General features: G+C 40.7%; 1 protein-coding gene across 1 annotated transcript in view; it reads left to right on the top strand.

Annotated features, from left to right (window-relative positions):
* Positions 1-1,878: 1,878 nt before the first annotated feature.
* UBE2U (ubiquitin conjugating enzyme E2 U) overlaps positions 1,879-23,104 on the top strand; it is a gene marked incomplete at both ends in the record, with an annotated part of 54,271 nt that continues 33,045 nt past the window's right edge. Inside the window, 5 exons of the mRNA XM_080922107.1 lie at positions 1,879-1,944; positions 3,906-3,987; positions 5,013-5,105; positions 7,793-7,890; positions 11,097-11,217. Coding sequence (XP_080778233.1) covers positions 1,879-1,944; positions 3,906-3,987; positions 5,013-5,105; positions 7,793-7,890; positions 11,097-11,217 — 460 coding nt within the window. The remainder of the gene's footprint in view (positions 1,945-3,905; positions 3,988-5,012; positions 5,106-7,792; positions 7,891-11,096; positions 11,218-23,104) is intronic.

Below are 23,104 nucleotides of genomic sequence, written 5' to 3'. Positions count from 1 at the left end.
GCCAAGATTTGGGGGTGGGAGGTTAGGGAGTAATAGAGGGAGGGACAAGTGATCTGGTCAGAGAATAGAAAATTGGAGACTAAAACAGTCCATGGATTTGGAAAGGAATAGGGAGGGGTATATGGGAAGTTTGAAGGGAGGAGAGGATGATAAACACTGTGCCTAAAAACAACTTGGAATAGAAGGGGTTATTTCATCTTACAACTTACAGTCTCCCACTAAGAAAATTCAGAACAGGAACTCAAGACAGGAATCTAGAGGCAGGAATGGATGCAGAAGCCATGGAAGAATGCTGCTTACTGGCTTGCTCCCTATGACTTGCTCAGCCTGCTCTCTTATACAACCGAAGATAACCTGCCCAGAGGTAGTAGCATCAGCATGGGCTGGGCTCCCAGTCCATATCAACCATTAATGAAGAAAACACCCTATAGTCTTACCTACAGGCAATCTGATGGAGGCTTTTTTTTTTTCAGATAAAGTTCCCTTTACTCAGATGATCCTAGCTTGTATCAGGTTGACAGAAGCAAAATCAAACCACCTAACTCAGGACAGTTCCAAGACAAAACCACCAGAATAAGTCTGATGAAGACAGCAGAGGAAAATATAGCTTGTGAGATGCAGTACCGTCATAACACTAACAGATATTTCAGTGGTTAAAAGCACGGGCTGCTCTTCCCTAAGACCGGGGTTCAATTCCCAACACACATATTGCAGCTCACATGTAACTCAAGCGCTAGTGGATAATGCCTTCTGGCTGTGGGCACTGCACAAATACAGTGCACATACATACACACAGGCATATATACATACACACACATAAAATAATAATAATAATAATAATAATAATAACAGACAAGACTAGTTTCAGATTGGCCTCTTCTTGTAAGTTTCCAATTTCAACTGATTTGTTTGTATGAAGAGCCAATGCTAATTATTGTGGCAAACTTAGGCAGTAACTGCATCTTTATCAGATGCTAAACACATAGGCGCGCACACACACATAGGCATGTATGCACATACATATACTTCCTCTTGCTTGTTCTCATCACCAAAGCCCTAGTCCTCTCTCTAATCAGAAGTCTTCACAACTAAAGAACATCTCCCAGAAGCCAGCAGCTGAGTTATAAAGTTTCAGGATGTGCCGGGCCACCAGTTAGTAGAGCATTGCTGAGATTTAGCAGTACCTCCAGCGAAAATGTAGGAACTGATCATCAGATAATAGGAAGGAAATCTAGGTAGGGGATGGCTGGAGTCAGACAGACACCGAGGTACACATGGGAAAACGGCATGGTGGCTTTGTATTCGGGGCGCCTCAAGTGTGAAGCAGGATGGGAGAAACACTAGTATAGAATCTTCCCTGGATTGCAGGGAAGACCCTGTACATCAGAGGTGTCTGGGTGCACTGAGGGGCGGAGGCTGTCATCCTGAATGCTGACATCACTGGCCTTCCCCACGAAGATGCTCATCGATTGGCTAAGAGGACCTACAGTCCCATTGCTGCTTAGATGTGAGGCAACCTCACAGGCCTCCAGAGGACTGTTGCTTGGCAACTGGTTTGCTTTGTCCAGCGGAACAGACACAGCCTTCACTTGTCCAGTAGAAAGAGAACTTGGCAGTGCTGCTTCGGGGCTTGCCCTTTCCTTTTGGCCTGCCAACAACTCTGGCTTCTCTCAAGTGGTCCCAAGTTTGTCTTGGGGTGGAAGCTGAGACAACACAGATAGGAAGGACCCCAGTCTTCCTTCACTGTTAAACCCTAAACGTAGTCGCCATTCGGCAGGGAGTGAGTAACCGTTAAGCAGGGGTCAGAGGGTAACCAGAGACCTGTCAAGAGCTCTGCCCTGAGTGAACCCGAGTTCCAAGACAGGGAGCAACCTCGCTATGTACTCCAAAGCTTATATTTTGCTAGAAAGAGACCTGAAGGAGTTAGAGAACAACGTAAGCAAGGTAAGTTCAGCGGCACGGAGAGACACTTCATCCGGTGATGCTGCTGACGAAGCAGGCTAGTCCGTGTTTATTCTGTAAACCATGGCTTCTTCACACCAGCCTTCCGTCTACAGTAGTCTAATAACTACTGTAGCTTAACAGTTACTGTTTCAAAATAATGATGAATAACAATTTAAAATACATTGTGCAGGGCGATTTCTAGTGAGCTGAAGCCCTGAGTAGCAGAGAGTCAAGCATCAACTGGCAGGTTCAGGTTGCAATAATTAATATTGTTAACTAAGTCGTATTTTGTTTTGTGACCAGTAAACTTAATGCTTAGAAAGATTCAGTATAGATTTGTCCCCAGGTCCTCCTTTTCTTCTTCATCCACCTCCCTGATTCCTCGTCTGTTTTGTTTTTTCAAAACAGGGTTCTCCATATAACTGCCCTGGCTGTCTTGAAACTCTTTGTAGGTCAGACTGGTTTTAAACTCAGAGATCCTTCTGCCTCCCAACACCACCACACCACACTATATCATTTTCTGACCCTTTGTTTTAATCTTTGTGCTCTAAGTCTACTGCATACTTTCCACTACATTTTTCTTATACCTTTGCCTTCAAATTTTAATGCAGAACAAAAAACTGCTCTCCGTTCCAATGTCACTGGTGAAGTTATTGGCATTCATTCGTACCAATGAACTTATATATGGAAAATAAAAAATAGAGAATGAAGAGACAGGGGAAGAACCAAACCAAACAAACAAAAACTTAGGAACAAAGCCATCCACAGAAGAGTGTGTGCAGGGGGCTAACAATCAATCGCCTTGCTGGTGGTAGCTCATAATACATGCTCTATTTTGCTCCTACTATAATAAACACATTAAAAAGAAAAAAGCCCTCCTCGGAGATGCTTAGGATCAACTATTATAAACATTGCAGATACATGACCTCACATCCAATAACACTTCTGTTCAGTCTAGACATTATCGTTCCCTGGTATAATAGGATTCAGTGGTGGGCTATATCACACAGACAGAGGCAGTGCTCACCTTGACAGTCACCTAGCATACATATTCACTATACTGGCTCAGAAAGAATTTGCTGAACTTAAGTACACCCAGCACAGCTGTGAAGGTTTTCTATGAAGCTCATTCTTCTCTCTTCATAGAGAAAATATTTGATCATAGGGCGAGTTTGTTTTCATACACAGAGAATAATCTTGAAATTTTAACTTTATTTTCTTAAATAAGTTTTATAAAGTTTAATAGGAAACTATTTTTTTAAATCCCACACCAAAAATAACCAGACCAAAAGTAAGTGCATTCCAATGAACTTCCACACAATTAGAAGGGCTTTTGGGACAGACCTTTGAGAGTTCCACACTGGATTTTACACTTTCACTACTTGATGTATTTTTATGCACGTACTCATTGTCAAAACCAAACAAAAGTCATGTCAGAGTTAGAACTAGAAAAAAACAAAAAAACAATTGGTTTTATATTCCCTTTCATAACACAAGAAAAAATCCAACTCAGAAACATAGGTAATGAAGTTGAGTTTGGAAATCTTAATGAAAATGCTTCTACATCATGCCTTCCGTGTGGCATTCGAATTGTCCTCAGAAACCTTCAGGAAACATGCATTTTTAATTTCTAACTATCCCTTATTTCCCAGTTGGGATTATAAATGGCCATGCCTTACACACATATTGCATAAACACATAGCCCAGCCTACCTTCCTGTCCCACCACTGATTTCTGCTCTTAGAAATTTGATTTTAATTTTCTATGTATTTCATATGTTTCCTGACACCTATCTTAACTAAAGACATACAACACTTCCCTATACCAAGAAATGAAATATTGAGAAAAAAGTCAAATTTTGAAATTTAGTATCACACAATATCTGATTTTCAAAAATGTGATAAATACTTCTGCTTGCATGTGTGTTTATGTATTTGTTTGTTTATTTATCTATATGACAGGGTATTACTGCTTTTCCTATAACTGAGGATATGATGAGTTGGAAAGCTGAGATTGAAGGACTTCAGAATTCAGTTTGTGAAGGTTTGTGTTATTAAAATCAATCTGTCTTACAGAGACAGCAAGAGAGAGGGAGGAGGAAAAGGGAAAAAGGAAAGAGACAGAGAATAGGGCTCAAATCAAGGGCCTCACTCCCATCCCTAATGTTACTGTATTTTTAAGAAGCAAACACAATAAATACATTTATCAAGAATGTCTGTCAATAATCTTTATGAGATGAGAGAACACCAATCAAAATTCCTGATACTTCAGCTTTTCAGTTATTTCTTGGTTTTCCCATTTTGATTTTCCCCTAACCTCCCAGAAGTCAAGCCTCAAGGAAATGGCCCACTGTAAACTTTAATAGTCATGAGTTATTCTATTTATTTAAAAGACTTTGAGTGGTGTGGGTAAGACGAGCATAAAAAGCAACAATGACATCATAGATGTTGCTATGGATTGTGGCGAGAATGCCAAAGACAAGAGAAGGATCAGCAATTACACTGCAGAAGTCGGCAAGGCTTTCTAAGGAAGCAACCTTTGAGCTGATGATGTGTGAACACTTGCCAAGTTCAAAAGAGGACAACATCTATGCTACGGGCAGTCGGGGAAGGGTGAGGTCAGCCAATATGGGAGAAGGCAGTGTGAAGAAGACAGAGGCAGTGAAGGACAGAGCTATGGGGAAACTGAAACAGTCCAGTTGGATGGTAAAGGGTCTAGTCAGCAACAAAGACTGGTCTATGCACCGTATAGAAATTTAATCATGGGGAAGCATTTGGTGAGATGGCTCAGCAAAATCACCTGCTGCCAAGCCTGGTGATATGAGGTCTATCCCTGGACCGCATGTGGTAGGAAGTGGGAACTAACTCTGTCACACACATACACACACACACACACACACACACACACACTCACTCACACACATGCACATGTGCCATAGAGAGATAAACATAAATATGTAAAGATAATTTTGAATAATAAAATATTTTAGGAAAAGATAAAATTATAAATAGGCTTAATCATAGAAAGGCCTCCAGTGTTCCACAGCATCATTCATTTCTATATTACAGGACTCGTTTTCCACCTGACAATAGAGTTTTCACAAGAGTACAACCTTGTTCCTCCAGTTGTGACATTTATAACAATTCCTTTTCATCCAAACGGTAAGGAATAAGTGAGACCCCTCTGTGTTGGCTTTTCTGGCTTTGTCTATGCGATTCTTGTGTGTGCGTGCGTGTGTGTGTGTGTGTGTGTGTGTGTGTGTGTGTGTGTGTGTGTGTGTGTGTTTAATAACCATGTTCTTCCCCTGTTAGCAACTTATAATTAAAGAATACTCATTGGAGAAAACTTTGAAAGGCAGAAAAACTGTCAATCACCTTGAATCCTAATAGTTACTAAAACCATTTTCAATATTTTACTTAATCCATCCTCATTTTTCTGTACACATTTTCCTACATAGTTCAGCTGTAGTACTGAATCTAGCTTACTTTAAATGGCCTGATCTTTTGTCTGAATTTAAATGTTTTTGTTTTCAATTATGTGCATATGTGAAGGGGAGGCTGTGCACATATGTGAAGGGGAGGCTGTGCACGTATGTGAAGGGGAGGCTGTGCACATATGTGAAGGGGAGGCTGTGCACATATGTGAAGGGGAGACTGTGCATGTGAGTATGCTGTCTGTGGAGACCAGAAGGTTTTAGATCCCCAGGAGCAGTTATGAGCCGCTCCTGTGATTGCTGGGAACCAAACTCAGCGATGCTCTGAACTGAGGAGCATCTCCCCAGCCTCTTTCCTCCATTTGTATACAGAAAATGTAAAAGATCATTTTGATTGCTGAATAATACATATAACCACACATCATTTATTATTTTAGTTGAATGTAATCTTTTACTTTATAAAAATGATCACCAGCCAACTTAACCTTTGAGAGTAAAAATGTGTTAGCTTGTGCTGAATTATTTATATATGAGACAATTTCCCTAAGCATTGTAGTGTTTTTAATTGAATTCTAAGGAAGGTGACAATGTAATGTAGCTGACTGTAGTTTGTATGGGAGTCTTTCCATGAAACTACTGAAAACCATGACATTTAAACTATACAAACTTTAAAAAACCCTCTGTAGCTGCACACATGATAAACAAACTAAAAAATAAAACTCTGCATTCTGCAAACCTGGGGAACATTTATGTACACAGAACATACTGTGTATACCACATGTAAAAACCTCTCGTGAACTAGCAGAGAATGGCATGAAATCTACAAAAAAATCTCCTTATGAAGAAAATAGCTGAAAATTAAAACATGAAATATTGTGATTTATCACTTTTGTTTACAAAATGTTAAAAGACATTAAAACTAAATTTTAGTCAGCTTGAGCAGACATTATTCCTTGACATAATGGTGTCATGTCAAGGGAAGTGATTTGACAATTTTTAATCAGATATAATATACATATATCCCTATGGGCTAAAATTTCAGATTTGTAAATTATTCATGTTCTATACATAATAGCACAAGAGTCTGTTATATGAAGGATGCTTGTTTCCAGCACACTTAACCCACAGACTTAGTGTAACCTCTCCTATATACTTCAAATCATCTCTTAATTACTTAACAATGAAGATGCTATGTGTATAGTTAGCATGCAATATTGTTTCAAAAAATAATGACAAAAAAGCCTGTACAAGTTAGTATGGATTTTTAAAAAATATTCTGATCCTCATTTGAATCCATGGATTCTGAACCTATGCATACAGGGAACATTCTATAATCACACTGTCTGTTAACATAGGAATCATTTTACATAAAAAAACATCAAGTGCCGCTTCCTTCATACTTCATCTTTCCCCTACATAGAAAAAGGAAGACCCATGAAAGCTGGATCTTTTGGTCACTGTATTGTCCCTAGAATCATTGCTTGGCACACAGTAGGTACTTACATCTCTTTTTAATAAGCATGTCTGGAGGACCAGTATTGCTGATCAGCCTGACAAGCCTCCAAACGCACATGGTGGGGGGAGAAATCCAACTCCCACAGGTTGTCCTCTGACCTCTGATCATGCGTTACACACACATATACATGCCAATAAATGAATGTAAGTAAACTTTAATAGATAAATACATCTAGAAATATGTTGTAAATTTATTTTAAATGAGAAAAACGCCTTGAAAACGAAGTGTAAAAATAGCGTTCTGTGTGATAAGCACACAAGCTCTTGTGACTATTCTGATAGAGATCTGTAGATCAATGTGGTTGGAGTAGAATTATTAGGCAGGGAACGCTTCTTGTATACCTTTTGTCTCCCAAGTATTATCTATGTAATGAAAATGTAGTTTTGACGCTAGATACGTGGCTTGTGCAAGCAGCAGGACCTTTAGCTCTTGAGCACCCACGTAAAGTTCCAGCCCCAGTTACACCTGCATGTTACGTGGGCACTGTGGGGCTCCCAGTAACAGGACTGCTGAGGCTGCTGACCTCCAGCCCACCACCAGGTTCGATGAGAGACCTTTCCTCAGAGAAGTAAAATGAAAAACTCTTGGATAGGATGCCTGGCCTCCTCCTCTGGTTTCTGGGCATTCACAGGCATGCACACCCATAAACCCACACACATGTACATTTGAACCACACACACATACACCTAAGCCTCCAAAGAACCCTAAATTTATAGTGTGAAATTACTGCACGGACGTCTACAAGTTAAGCACAAAGCTGGTAGGTCCTGAGTATCCATCCAGTGTTTAACATGTGAGAAACAGGAAAATAGGAAGACGAGCAGAAGCAGAAATTTTCTTGTGTGTCATTATGATGCTTTGCAAGTTTTGGATGACAGTAGTGTGACATTATTTTACAGTACACCCATATACCGGCCAGCCCAGTACAGACATTCTGGACAAGCCTGAGAAGTGGGACACAAGTTACTCAGTCCGCAGCCTCTTACTTGATCTACAGGTAAGAATACAATTACTGTAAATGTGAATGGGTCTCTTTAATACGGGGCTTCACTGTGTAGTCCCAGGCTGGCCTTGAACTCATGATTCTACTGCTTCCCCCCTGTGGGCACCACCATGCCTAACTTAACACTTCCACATATTTCATCCCCACTCATTACGTAAGGGTTAACATGTACAAAGCAGATGTAAATGCTCAAAGGATCGGAGCAAGCTGTGTCAATCAAAATTTCTTCATCAGGAGCTAGAAAGTGAATCTTTATTTTGAAACTGATAGTTCAAGCCCTTCACAATCAAAGAATGCACCTTTTATAATATGGGGGTGGGAAGCATCGAGATGTTTTCAATTGGTGAGAAACAGGCTTTATTTCGGCTTCTAACACTGAACTGGGCTCCTCATGAGTATTTCATAATTGTCTGACCTCATAAGTAAGCTACTGGCTACACCTTAACATAGTAACCAGTCTTCTGTGTTCCAGACAGTGCTAGCTGCTCTCTCTTCAAAGTTCATATTAAACCTGATGAATGAAGAAGCCAAGTGTACTTTCTCTGTCGGGTCAGTGTCTGGTTCCCAAATGTCATAATCACTCTGGGGCTCACATCCTTAGAAGCAAATTCCTCCATGTTAGCCTCTCACACGTCAGTTAATGAGGAAATAGGAAATAACATTTGTCAGGCATGCCTCGTTGAGTAAGATTCTCCCTGCAGCCAGAGACCACGAGCTTGCTCAGGAAAAGAGGCTTCGTCCGCTTCCCACCCACTTTGAACGGGACGGTGGGACCCGCACTGCAGCCTTGCTGAAGCAATTATTATGATCATGTAGCTTGAATGTGTTTCCCAAGGAAAAACTCCAGTGATAACAGAATTCTTACTGGTTTTGAAATATGAGATGTCAAATGATTACGCTCACTAGTAAAAGTCTGCTGTAATTTCCATAATTCTTGTTTTGTTTTTGCTTACGTTTTTCTGTGTGTGTTTGTTTATTGTGTGTATGTGCTATAGTATGTGGAGGTCAACAAATAACTTGCTGGAAAAGTTCCTTTCCTTTTACCACCTGGACCTGGGGATCAAACTCAAGGAGTAAAGCTGGACAGCAAACACCTTAGCCCATGAGCCATCTCTGCTACCCTATTTTTGTTTGTTTTGAGGTAGGGTCTCACTGTGGTCTTCAATTCACCACCACCTGCTTCCATCTCCTAAAGAGTGGCACATGACATTTTTGTACTTTTCACTTTTGACTTTCTGAATTTTGTCTATTTAGGGGTAGCAGGCAATGAAACACATGTAGAGGTCAGAGGACAACTTGTGGGAGTCAGTGCTCCTTCCACATTGTGGGTTCTGGGGATCGAACTTAGGTATCCGGGCTTGGTGGTAAGCACCCTCACCCACTGAACCATCTTTGCTGCTGCCTGGCTGTTTTCATAACTTCTAAGCCTTGGTTGTTCATTTTGTATCTACCTTTCAGTATAATAGCATCACCCTCGTCTGCTTCTCTGTTGCTGCGATAAACATTAACCAAAATTAACGCAGAGACAAAAGGGGTTGACTTACATTTTCTGATCACAATCCATCACTGAGAAAAGTCATGGCAGGAACTCAAAGCAGAAACCTGGACTCAGGGGCTGAAGCAGAGACCATGGAAGCGTACCTGTTCACTGTGGTTTGCTCATCTTGATACAGCCCAGAGCACCTGCAGGGAGATGAAACTATGGTGGGCTGGGCCTCCCACGTGAATCATTAATCGAGAAAATGCACCATAGGCTTGTCCACAGAAGAAACTGATGGAGACAGTTACTCAATGAAGGTTCCCTCTTCCCAGATGGCTCCACTTCCAGCCAACTTGACTAACAAAATCAGATTGGTACAAGTAGTAATGTGTGAAGACATTCTTTTAACTGTGTTTTATCAGCCTACATATTATAACATGCAATGTCCAAAATATTAAATTATTAAATATATATTTGCAGTTTAGGGTAAGGCAAAACAAAATTAAGGTTATCAATAATCAGACCATGGTCTAGCCAAGAAATTTTGGTCACCACTGGCTCAGCTTTATGAATTTTGTGGGCCATGTCTGGCCCAGCTTTATGAATTTTGTGGTATGTAGAATTTTAAAGAGGGTCCCCTAAGACACTAACCTATGTACTGCTGTGAATGGAATATTTTGGTTATCATTCAGACAACCTAAGAGAAGAAGGTTAGTTTATACTGTGTAAAGTGTTTCTGGTCTCTTAGTAGGTAGAAAAGTAAAAACAGATGAAAGGAAGTGACCAAAAAAGTCAAATTTTCAACTCAAGGAGGTCCTTTCACACCATGGCTAGCACCGAGGCACTAAATATCACAGGCAAGGACTGAAGGTCCTTCTGTAGGGGCAGAGGGTGGCACACAGCTGACAGTCTGAACAATAATGAGATCCTGAATCCTACAGCCACAAGGAACCAACATGCCAACTTCATGCTTGGAAGAACATGGAGGGTGCTTCATCCAGAATCTTCTCACAGGATCCGAACCTGTGACACTCAGCTTCTGACCTTTGAAGTCTGGAAACTAGTCCTTCATCCTGGATTTTTCACCTAAGTATACAGAGATTATAAGATTGTTTCTTCTAAGGTGATTTTTTTGTAGTAGTGACAATAATCATAGAAAATTACTACTGATAGTAAATTGATTAATTAATGGCCTAAAAGGGGTATAAATATGTGTGCAAGCACCAGTACATGTGTGTTTAGCCATGATCTAATGTGGTCTCCTGTTAGTATGTAATAGGAGATTTTTACTGTTCTCCAGTGCTTACATAAAAATCCACGTTAAATTTATGTGAGGGGAATAAACTCTTTTGCTTTGGTCCCAGTGTTTCATGAATACACAGCATAAAACCAAGATACAGTGATTTTCCTGAGGATACTTGTGGTTTTGTTTGTGTTTCTTTGCTCAAGACAGTTTCTCTGTGTAACGCTGCCTGTCCTGAAAGTCACTCTGTAGACTGGCCTTGAACTTGGATATCCACCTGCCTCTGCCTCCCAGGTGCTAGGAATAAAGGTGTGAGCCACCTCCAGCAGCTGTCCTGTGTTTTACATCATAGCTGTACCAACCTCCAGGGCTGTGTATAGTAGGTGTTTACTATGTCTGTTGAGTTTATATGCATTGGTTTGTCTTGTTATTCCAAGAAAAATTCATTTTAAACTTGTTTGCTGTGTTTTCTTTTAGATGTTGCTTTCTTACCCTGTCCTAAAAGATCCAGTGAACTTGGAAGCAGCCCAACTGTTGATTAAAGATGAGTCTATGTATAAAATAGTGATTCAGGAACTTTTACTGTCAGCATCACCAAGTAAGAAGTGCTTCCATACTTTTCCTCGGCAGTTGGCATCTACACATGAGACATTTAAAGCAAGCAAATGATTGAGCGAATAGGTGACATGTAACAAATATTTTAATATTTTCTGTACCCATTTTCAGTAATGAAATGACATTAAGTTGTCTCTCCTACAGATTCCTAAGCCAACCAGTGTGATCTTTTTAATTTGTTTATTTATTTATTTATTTATTTTAGTGTGTGGTTTGCATGAGTGGGCAGGCACAGTGTATGTGTGGAGATGAGAGAAATATCTGAAGGATCCAACTCTCTTTCCACTGTAATTCAGCTCAGATCATCAGGCCATCGTGTGTGTGTATGTGTGTGTGTGTGCTTGTGTGTGTAACAGTGTAAGCATGTGAATGTAGATACCAAATGTTGACCCCCATGTGTGGTCCTCAGTTACTCTCCACCTTTCGCATCAAAAGACTTTACCTGTGGAGCCATCTTACCTACACAATGTGTTCCTTTTTACAAGATTACCAAAGATCTTAAACTCAGTGTTTATACATGCTATGGTCATGTAAGTGGTAGAGACAGATGCTGTCAATTAAATTTCATCTACCCATGATCCCACAGAATCTAACTTTCATTCTCACATCTGTAATGAGCGTTTCCCAGACTCTACTAGTTTTGCTCCAGATGTTGGTGACCCTGGCCTCCTTTCCTCTTGTTTAACAAAATATTCAGCGTTTTCTTCCTGGGCATTCCTTTCTCAGATAGTTTCTAATGGTCCTGTGGGAAGGCCACTGGAAGCCATCCAGTCTTCTACTTAGTTACTGATATCCTTGGGTCCCTGCCAGCATCCTCCACTCTTGGTGCCAGCTCCTTCCACCTTCGTTGGCCCGCGTCGTGTCTCCAGCCAGCACAGCCCAGAGGGCTTTCCCACAAGCGAGCAATGAGACATGTTTTATTCTTACCTCTTCTGCACCTTCCGGAATCATGCAGCAACCTTGCAAACTAGTACAACTGCCTCTCCAGCCAGCAGATTTTGATCACTTGGAATACTTTTTCTTTCCTATTTTTATCTGCTCCACCTTCACATTTCTTCTAAGACTCCACACTTCCATTGTATTCAGAGGCTTCCACCATCATGGCCAAGTTCAAATTAGGTATTAATTATAAGTCTCCTCCAATGTCTGTGTTCTTTTATTTTCAGTTTTTTTCCAGTGTTGTCTTGCACTTTTGAAGTTGATTCATGCACAGAGGTATAGCATAGCTTCAGTCTTAGCTGTGTTCACTCCAGACCCAGCGGTATGCTTACCATCCTGACACATTCTCTAGAATAGCACCGGCTCTCAGTAAATATCTGTAAAATGAATAAGCATAAAGCACTTAACTTTTACTGAAACCTAGTACAACCTCATTACAAAGAAATGCTCTACGGTGAAGTTATTTCTATACACTAATGAGCAGGTTTAAAGAATCCCCTATAATAAATGACTCTATACAATAGATTTTCCTGTTGTGGGATAAACTTGAAATCAAAGCTACATATGGTGGCACATACTTACCATGCCCGTTCTTGGGAAGCAAAGACCACAAAGACCAAAGGTACTGAGTTCAAGGCTAGTCTCAGCTATGCAGCAAGATCTTGACTCAAATAAAAACAAACAGAATCCAAGAACCCTGGCTATCTTACTTACTTTCTTCATTTAAATAATCCCACAAGTACAGCATGAGGAAGGAAGGGTTTATTCTGGATTATACCTGGAAGTTACAGTCCATTGTGCTGAGGAAGTCATAGGGACAGAGCATGAGGCAGCTTGTCACATTGTACAGTCAAGAAGCAGAGAGCAGTGAACAGTGGTGCTCAGCCAGCTTCCCCAGTCTAGAACTCAGCCCCAGAGAATGGGACCACCCACATAGATGGATCTGTCCCTGTCAATTACCTTAATCAAGAGAGTATCACATAGGCGTGCATAGAGGTCTATCATCTAGGTAATTATTGATCTCAATTTGACAAGAGAGATTAACCATTGCAGCTCTGCTCCTTGTTGATATAACACCAACTACAATGCTTTAAACCAGTACCTTCCACCTCTCATGTTCATCTCACAAAGCAAAATACAATCCAACCTCAAAAGTCCCCATGGTCACTAACGCTTCGACTGACTTAAAAGTCCAAAGTTCTCACTTTGTCTGAGATTCAAGAAAACCACTCAGCTGGTTTTTTGGTTTTTGTTTGTTTTGTTTTGTTAGGTTTGGTTTGGTTTGGCTTGGTTTGGCCGAAAGAAGCATGCTTAATTTTTTTAGAAAATGATGCAAGCATTTAACCAAACCGAAGACTTTAATACACCATTGTAAAATACCATTGTGTGTGAACATGGTTGTCATGTGGAGAAGCTCTTAGACCTTAATTTTTTTTTAATTAGATACTCTGTATTTACATTTCCCCTTCCCCCACCACATTCTCATCCCTCCTCCCCTTCCACTGGCCTTCACAAAGGTGCACTCACTCCTAATCACCCTCTCCACCCCGCTGCCTTGGCATTCCTCTACATTGGGAAAATGTGCCCTCCCTGGACCAAAAGCCTCTTCTCACATTAATGCCAGAAACTGCTATCTTCAGCTACATATGCAACTGAATCAATAGATCTCTCAATGTATGGTCAATGGTTGATGTTTTAGTCCAGAGGAGTTGTAGAGGGTTTGGTTGGTTGATAATGTTGTTCTTCCCATAAGGTTGCAACCCCTTCCTGCTCCTTAGGTCCTTTCTTTAGCAACCTCATTGGGGTCACCGAGTTCAGTCTGATGGCTAGCTGCAAGCATGCTCAGCTGTATCTATATGACTCTAACATAATTCCTGAGGAGGCATCTCTGTCTGTAAGTACTTCCTGGTATCAGCTACAGTGTTTGGATTTGGTGGCCGCATATGTGGTGGTTCACCAGGTGAGGTGGCTTCTGAGTGATCTTTTCTTCAATCCCTGTTCCTCTATTTGACCTTGCATTTCCTCCCTTGAGTGTTTTGTTCTCCCTTCTAAGAACTGAGGCATCCCCATTTTGGTCTTCCTTTTTTTGGGTTTCATAAGGTCTGTGAATTATTTCTTGGGTATTCAGAGGTTTCTGGGGCAAGTGAGTGCATACCATGTGTGTTCTTTTGTGACTGGGTTACCTCATTCGGGATGATAGTCTCTAGTTCCATCCATTCGCCTACAAATTTCATGAAGTCATCGTTTCTAATAGCTGAGTAGTACTCCACTGTGTAAATGTACCACACTTTGTGTATCCATTCCTCTGTTGAAGGACATCTGGGTTCTTTCCAGCTTCTGGCTATTATAAATAAGGCCTCATGAACATGGTGGAGCATGTTTGAAGTATATGTTATATGTTGGAGCATCTTTCAGGTATATGCCCAGGAGTGGGATAGCTGGGTCTTCAGGTAGTAATATGTCAAATTTTCTGAGAAACCGACAGACTGATTTCCAGAGTGATTGTACCAGCTTACAACCCCACCAACAGTGGAGGTATGTTCCTCTTTTTCCACATCCTCACCAGCATCGCTGTCACCTGAGTTTTTGATCTTAGCCATTCTGACTGGTGTGAGGTAGAATCTCAGGGTTGTTTTGATTAGCATTTCCCTGATGATTAGGGATGTTGAGAATTTCTTTAGGTGCTTCTAAGCCATATTGTATTTCTCAGCTGAGAATTCTTTGTTTAGCTCTGCACCCCATTTTTAATAGGATTATTTGATTCTCTAGAGTCTGGCTTCCTGAGTTCTTTGTATATATTGGATACTAGCCCTCTATCAGATGTAGGATTGGTAAAGATCCTTTCCCAATCTGTTGGCTGCCATTTTGCCTTCTTGACAGTGTCCTTAGCCCTACAGAAGCTTTGCAATTGGGGTCGATTTTTTGTTGGTTCTTGAAGATCAGATGTTATGATGTGTCCAACATTTCTCTTTCTACAAAAGATTGCTTTGTGTTTCCATGTGAATTTTAGAATAGAGTTTTCTAGTTCTATGAAGAATGTCACTGGAATTTTGGCAAGAATCACCATAAATATATAGATTATTTTCAATAACATAGATACTTTTCACATTATTTTAGCCTACCCATGATCACAGGAAATCTTGCTATTTTCCTTCAGTTTCTTTTCCTTCAATGTCTTAAATTTTTTATTGTGGAAAGCTTTATCTCCTTGGTTAAGATTTTTCCTAGTTATTTCTTTAACCAATCATAAATGGGATTCTCTTTTTAGATTTATTTCTTACCAAATTCACTATTAACATATACAAAAGTTTCAATTGTATTTGCACATGAACTTTTCCCCTCATACACAGATCATGTGTTTGGATGCTTGGTCCCCAGCTGATGGCACTTACAAAGAAGGTTATAAGACTATTTGGAAGGTAGAGCCTCCCAGGAGGAAGTACCCCACTGTGGGTGAGCTTTGAGGTTATATGGCCTGGCCCCACTCTCTGTCCTCTGCTCTCTGAGCAGGGATACAAAATAATCCTAAAACTTGCCTGGCATTCCCTGCCTGTTGCCATGTCTTCTCCACCATACTGAGACTTTGTTATTCTGGAACAGTAAGCCTAAACAAGCCCTTGGACCTTTAAACTACTGCTGCCCACCAGGATATTTAGTCCCAGCAACATGAAGGATACTAACATACTAAACCAGTTATTAATTTTCTAGGTGATTTTGCATACTGTTGCCTTGTTTAACGTTTTTCTGGTGGCATATTTAGGGTCTTCAGCAAAGATTCAAGTTGTCTGAGAATAGGGATGATGTGACTCTTTCCCATTGCATTTGTATTTCTCCTCTTTATGTTTTCATTTTATGTGTACTGGTGTTTTACCTACATGTATGTCTGTGCACATTGTGCATGCAGTGTGCCCAAGGAATCCAGAAGAAGGTTTTAGAGCTCCTAGACTGGAGTTAAAGGTGGTTGTCATCCACCATGTGGGTGCTGGAAATTGAACCCGAGTCCTCTGCTAGAACAGCAAGTGTTCTTCAGCCTCCTTTTACTTTTGTTGTCTTATCTCCAACCTATGACTTTGAGAACTAACTATATTGAATAAAATATTCATAGATACACACACACACACACACACACACACACACACATATACACACACACACACACACAAACTCACACACACACACACACAGAGAGAGAGAGAGAGAGAGAGAGAGAGAGAGAGAGAGAAATATAAAAATATATAGGGTAGGAATCTTTGTCTCATTTCAAGTTTGAAAGAAAATTTTCTTTGTTTTCCTGTTTAGTTTAATATTGTCTTTAGATTTTTCTTCATTATGTCAAGATATGTATGTCTCTCTCTCTCTCTCTCTCTCTCTCTCTCTCTCTCTCTCTCTCTCTCCCCCCCCCCCCATGTCTCTCTCTTCCCTGTCACGTCTCACTGAGCTAATATGGGATTCACTCTGTAGACCTCCTACCTCTGCTTCCCAAAGGCTAGCATCAAAAGGAGGTACCACCACACACAAAATAGTCCTAGGGTTTTTAACATTTTTTAAAAAAGGATTTGTTATTATTTTAAATGTATGAGCATTTGTCTGCATATAAGTCTGTGTGCATGCCTGGTGGTTGCAGAGGCCAGAAGAGAGATCACTGGACCCCTTGAAACTAGCTGCACACAGTTGTAAACCACCACAGCAGTGCCAACACTAGAACCAGGTTTCCTACAGAGTAGCACTTGATCTTACTTACAGAGCCATCTCTCCAGTCCTTATTTCTGGTTTCTTTAAGGCTTTCATCATGAAGAATTGTTGAACTCAACTCAGTTGTGGGATTTTTTTTTCTATTGAGATGACACAGCTTCTGTTCTTAAGTCTATTGATGTCTGAGTTATGCCAGGCTTGTGTACGGTCAGCCAACTTTGCATCTGTGGGAGAAATCAGCCTGATCATTGTTTTTGCTTGGTCTCTGTTGCTGGGATTAGATGCTCTGACCAGAAGAAGCACACATGGAGTAGGAAGGAGTTTATGTGGCTGACACTTGCAGCTCTCAGCCCATCATCCTCGAGGGAAAGCCAAGTGGGGAGTCAGCCAGGAGCTTGAAACAGAAACCATGCTGCCTGCTGACTTACCCAAGCTCCTGCTCATCTGGCTTTCTTAGACAGCCTGGGACCCCATGCCCAGGGAGTGGCACCGTGGTAATAAGACAGCCCTCCACAGAAACACCATGACCATGCAATACTTGCAATGTCTCCATTGAGGTTTCTCCTTTTAGGTGACTCTGAGCTGAGTCAACCTGACAGTTAAAGTTAACTAGGTGAACCACCATGTGAGATGGCCTCACACCTCACACTGTGCTCTCCAATGTTCTTTGCAAGAAATATTTGAGAATTTTGATATGTATGCTCATCTAGAAAATTGATCTATACTGTTCTTTCTTTAATGTATCCTTATGCAGCTTAGGTATAATGATCATACTAGCCTCGCTGAATGACTTTGGTAGTGTTCCTTCCCTTTCTATACATCATGAAACAGTTTGAAGAGCATAGGTATTAACTTTCATTGAAAGCCTGGTAAAATCAGGCGGGGATTTTGTCTGGACCTGGACTTTTCCTTATTTCGCATTACTCTTATATTAACTGCTGCCCAGATCCTTGATTGCTGTAGATCTGCTTACGGGCTTAAATCTTCTTAACTCAAGTTTGGTAAGTCATATATATGTAAGAATTTCTATTTCTTCTAGATTTCCCAGATTTTTTTGGAAGTATAAATTTCCAAAGTACTTAATAATTCTGTTTTCCCATTGGAATTTGTATTAACCCCCTTTATACCTCTAAATTTATTAATTTGGATGTTCTCTTTATTTTGGTTATTTAGCTAGGGATCTGTCTGTCTTGTGTTTATTTTTCAAAGAACTAACCCTTTGCCGAATTCTGTGCATTATCCTCTTAGTCCCCATTTCATTCATTTCTGCCCTGACCTCTATTCTCGCCGTCTGATGTTTCTGGATTAGGACTTATTCTTCAGTGCCTCACTGGTCCTTTTGGGAGTGTGCTAGTTTTTCTTGCTATTGATTTCTACTTTTATTAAAGTATAATCTAATAATAAATGATATTATTTTGACTGCTTTGTATTTGGTAAAGTATGATTTGCAGAGTAGAATGCGATATTATATATATATATATATATATATATATATATATATATATATCATATCAGTAGGTTTCTGATGAGAGAGAGAGAGAGAGAAAGAGAAAGAGAGAGAGAGAGAGAGGATATTCTCTTTTCATTGAATAAAATATTCTGATGCTATCTGTTAAGTCCATTTGTTCAATCATATATATAACTCTGGGATTTCTTAAAATCACCAAATTTTAAGTTTGGATGAATCTAGAGATGAGTGAATAGTGAAGTAAGAAGTTATTATTGCTATAGGACTGTTCTATCCATTATACCCATTAGTGTTTATTTTATAAAATTAAGCCACGTGGCTTGGTGCATATATATTTATGATTGTTTTATATTCTTGGTGAATATTGTTGATAATCTTAGTTTCCTTTAGTAATATGTAATTTCCTTTAGTAATGTCGCTCTGTATCTCTCCTGACTCAATGCAGTGTAAGTCAGTTTATCTGCCATCAGAATGTCTATGCAAAATAACTTTAGTTTTCACTGACCTAATAGATTACGTTTTACTCTATGATTATCAGCCTGTGAGAATCTTCTACCAGGGTGTATTTCTCAGAGACAACAGAAGTTTGCACCTAATTCTTTAAATCTAGTCAGTCTATGTGTCTCTATTAGAAATCTGAAGCCATTTACTTTCATTTATAAAGATCTCCTAATTTCTGTAATTTGCTGATTGGCTAGATCATTAGATGTTTTTTATATTCCCTTATATTAGTATCAAGGATTTGCTTCCTTCCTGTGGAACGTGATGAATTCCCTTCTCGCCCTCCTTCATTCCATCCATCGCTTCCTGAAATATGTTCTTTCCCATCCTCTCGTGATAAAGGGTTTTTTCATTTCTCCGTGGGTAAAATTCCTGCCAGTACTGGCTTAGTGTCCAGAAACTGCTTTTATTGTATTTATCTCCAAGTGGATTGGTTTCTCTATCACTTTAAGAACTAGCAGTGATGGATCTAGAGTCTTGGTTGGCAATTATTGTCTAGGATTTAAGTATGTCATCGACAGATCTGACAGATCTGATTCTTAGCTTCTGGGGTGTCATTCTCTTAAAATTGTTGATGATGTGCCTTTGCTTTTTATTTTTGACATCTTGAATATATGTTACAAAATTCTTCTCTACTTAATTCTTCTACTTAAGATTGTAAATGCTTCTTATGTTAAAATGTGTTTTTCTTCCTCTGGTTTTGGGAAATTTCCTGTTTTCAGTTTTTTATGGTTCTCTATGTTTTCTTTTATTCTTAGATTTATTGTTCTCAATTTCAGCTTCATTTATTATTATTGTGGGATGTGCAGTGTCATCATACCCATGGCTCTAAATGTATGTGGAAGTCAGTGGACAACTTCATAGAGTTGGATCTCTGCACACCTTTATGTGGGCTCTCGAATCAAACCCAGGTCACCAAGCTTGTGAAGAAGTGCCTTTGCCTACTGAGCATCTCTCTGGCCTGTCTCTGTATCACTAAATGCCATGTGATTGCTATCTCATCCCCATTTCATATTTCCTTACTAGCACAGTGTTTGATCAGCCTGTCCTGATATCCTTTCTTCTGCTCGGTTGGGTTTATTTATGTTTTCTACTGTGTGTGGGGGGGGTGGGGTGGGTGGGTGTGTGTCTTTCAATGTGTTAAGTGTTTCACTTTTGAAACTTCTCTTTTTAAAATTCTCAATTTCTTTCCATGGTGATGACTTGCTTTCCTGGGTTTGGACTGAGTCCATCTGTTTGTCCAGGATCAGTTTCACCCGAACACCTGTAAAAAGGAACCAAATTGAAGCCATTTTGAGTAAAACTTCCATTTTGAATAGGGGTAAAAAAAAGTTTAAGTTCCCAAGACTTCCCTAGGTAACTTACATCCTGCTTGGCAGAGAGATACCTGTATATGGATAACTGATATCCAGGTTGGCAAGTTAAGACATGAATGCTAGGCAAGTCATCCCACCGCAAGTCACCTCACCAACCAATGAAAACAGGGTAAATGTACCACATAGGGAAATGTTCCTAAAAAAGTCCCTGTCCCAAAGTCCTGATCGGTGGAAAAAATAACTATAACTTAGTACAGGTTTGTGGTTTTCAAGCTTAAAATCTCTGTAACATTCTGTCTCTGGGCCATAGTTCAGCCTCCAAGTCTGTTCTATGTCCCTAATCTATCAATAGGCTTGATCACAGTGTATCTGTGCCTGTGGATGTATACACATTTGTGTCTATGTGTGTATGTGAGGTGTGTGTGTGTGTGTGTGTGTGTGTGTGTGTGTGAGGTGTGTGTGTATGTATGTGTGGTCAGCTTGACAGGATCTAGAGTTATCTCAGAGATAAATCTCTAGGCATATCTAAGAGGAATTTTCTAGATTAGGTTAATTGACTACCCTGACTTCTGGACTGAAGAAGAGAGAAAGTGGGCTAAGTTTACTCACTGATTGTGTATGTGTGCCACGTGACCTGCTTTCTCTGGCTTCTTCCATCATGCTTCCTTGCCACTGTGAACTATATTCTCCAACCCTGAGCCAAACCAAACCCTTCCTTTCTTAAGTTTACCATGGATTTGTTCATCAAGGAGATAAGCAACTAACAGAACACGCAAAGTCAATTGCCATTCACTCATATGCACCAGTGACCGCAGAAGCCCTAATAACAAAATTCCTATAGCTTGTGCTATGAAGTTACAGTTCAGTTCAGTGTGGACATAATGAATGAATGAAATCTGAGGAGAAAGGAACACTGGTAAGAAGCAGTACACAGAAAGGAGAGTATGGAGAATGGGAAAGTGTTAAAAACAGGGAGCGAAAAGAAAATTACGTAGGATGCAGTGGCTTGAGCGAAAATGGCCCCCAGAGGCTCATATGTTTCAATGCTTCCTCCCTGGTTGGTAGAACTGTTTGGGAAGGATTAGCAGCTGTGTCATTGTTGGAAGAGGCATGCGTGGCCTTGTTGGAGGAGGTATGTTACTGGGACTGGGCTTTGAGGTTTTAAAAGCTCATATCAGTCTTTCTCTTCTTTCCTCTCCTCCACTCCACTCCACTCCTCCTCCTCTGCCTCCTCCTCCTCCCTCTCTCTCTGGACCTGTCTGTCTGTCTCTCTGTCTGTCTCTGTCTTTTTCTCTCTGTCTCTCTGTCTCTCTCTGTCTCTCTGTCTCTCTCTGTCTCTCTGTCTCTCTGTCTGTCTGTCTCTCTCTCTCTCCCCCCCCCCTCTCTCTCCCTCTCTCTCTCTCTCTCTCTCTCTCTCTCTCTCCCTTTCTCTCTCTCTCTCTGCACCATGGTTGCAGTATTGCCATGTAAATTTCAGCTACTGTTCCAGTGCCATGCCTGCCTATCTGCTGCCATGATCATCAAAAACAAAATTAGATAAATGTAATAATAATAATAAACCATCAGTGTTTAAGGAAAAATGTCATCAAGTCAAAGTACTACTAAATGTAGGTGATGGAGACAGAGGAAATACAATGGGCAAAAAGAAAAAGGAAAAGAATATGGGGAAAAATACTCAGTAGTGAAAAAACAAACAGAATTAGATAAATATATGAAGGGGAAAATGAAAACATTAAAAATATAAATAATATAACAAATTAAACTCTTCAAAATTAGTTCCATAAAACAGGGAATAACACTAAAAAGAACCGAGCAAGGCTGAGGGGAGGGGCAGCCAATTGATTACTGAGTTCTAAACAACTGGAGCCTGATAGTTCTGTGCAGGGGCTGGTCAGCTGACCTTGTGAACTGTGTGTCCCTTTAGCGTTTGCTTTTGCCACTGATTCTGTACTGGACAAACTCACGATATCCGTCAGAGTTGTCTCCATGGAAGCTGTTTTCCTCCCTTGAGTATCAGGCACCTCAGCCTAGTTTGCATTCTTTGGGCTAGTCAGTCTTTGAGCTTCCCAAGACTCCCCAGATCTTATGCTCCGGGTGATACTGCAGCCGAGGAGTGTCTCTGTCCCACGTATGTCGGAAGTGTAGGAAGCAGTGACAATGACCACACTCAGATATGTGCAGAGGACCTGCCTTTGCACACTCAAGGGGAAAAGCTGCTGTGAGCTTCAGCTTCCTCAAGCTCTGCCGCAGTGGATGAAAACGGTGTCACTCCAGAAACTGATGAGCTTCTGACTCAGTCTCAAAGCCATCAAACTCTGGCATTCTTAGCTGATGATCTGTATTCCTGGGTAACAAGGGTAGGGCTATCTCTTCCTCCTACAGTCCCCAACCTGAGTAAGCCTCATGGTGCCTTCACCTTCCAACCCTTCACAGTTTGGCTCTCCTGCTCTCCACAACTTCCCCTCTGTGTCTTCTCTCACCCAGGGATTGTGACAGGTCACTAAGAGTCTTTTTAACCCGTGGTTGGTCCCTAATCTCAGGCCATCAAGGTACCTCAGCTGTTACAAGGACCCAGCCAGCTGTTGTGTGACAAAAATGTAATTTTTCCTCCACTGACTCTAATTGGAGGGATCACTGTCTTGCCAACATCTGCAACTAGATTTGAGACTTGTGGGAACGTAGGGCTTGTTTTGAAGGTAGGCCTGCCTGTCTTCTCTAGGACTTCTGAGTCCCCTCCCCAACCAGGGATCACTGCCAATGCAGTGATCTACTTGTCTCGGTGCCATGCCATGTCCCCCAATCCCCCTCCCATCCCCCGATCTTCCCTAGTCCCCTTCACTTCCTTCAGGAATTTCTGAAGCTTTCTCTGTTTCTCTCATTGGGATAAAGACAGGTTTTTCCTTTTTATCCCAAGTTTTTTCTCTGTTCTTCAGAGGAGGGAGCCTTTACCATCC

This window comes from Micromys minutus, assembly GCF_963924665.1.
Source record: "Micromys minutus genome assembly, chromosome: 9".
Classification (NCBI taxonomy): Eukaryota; Metazoa; Chordata; class Mammalia; order Rodentia; family Muridae; genus Micromys; species Micromys minutus.
Note: the sequence above shows the minus strand (reverse complement) of the source record. Positions and strands in the feature narration are given on the sequence as shown.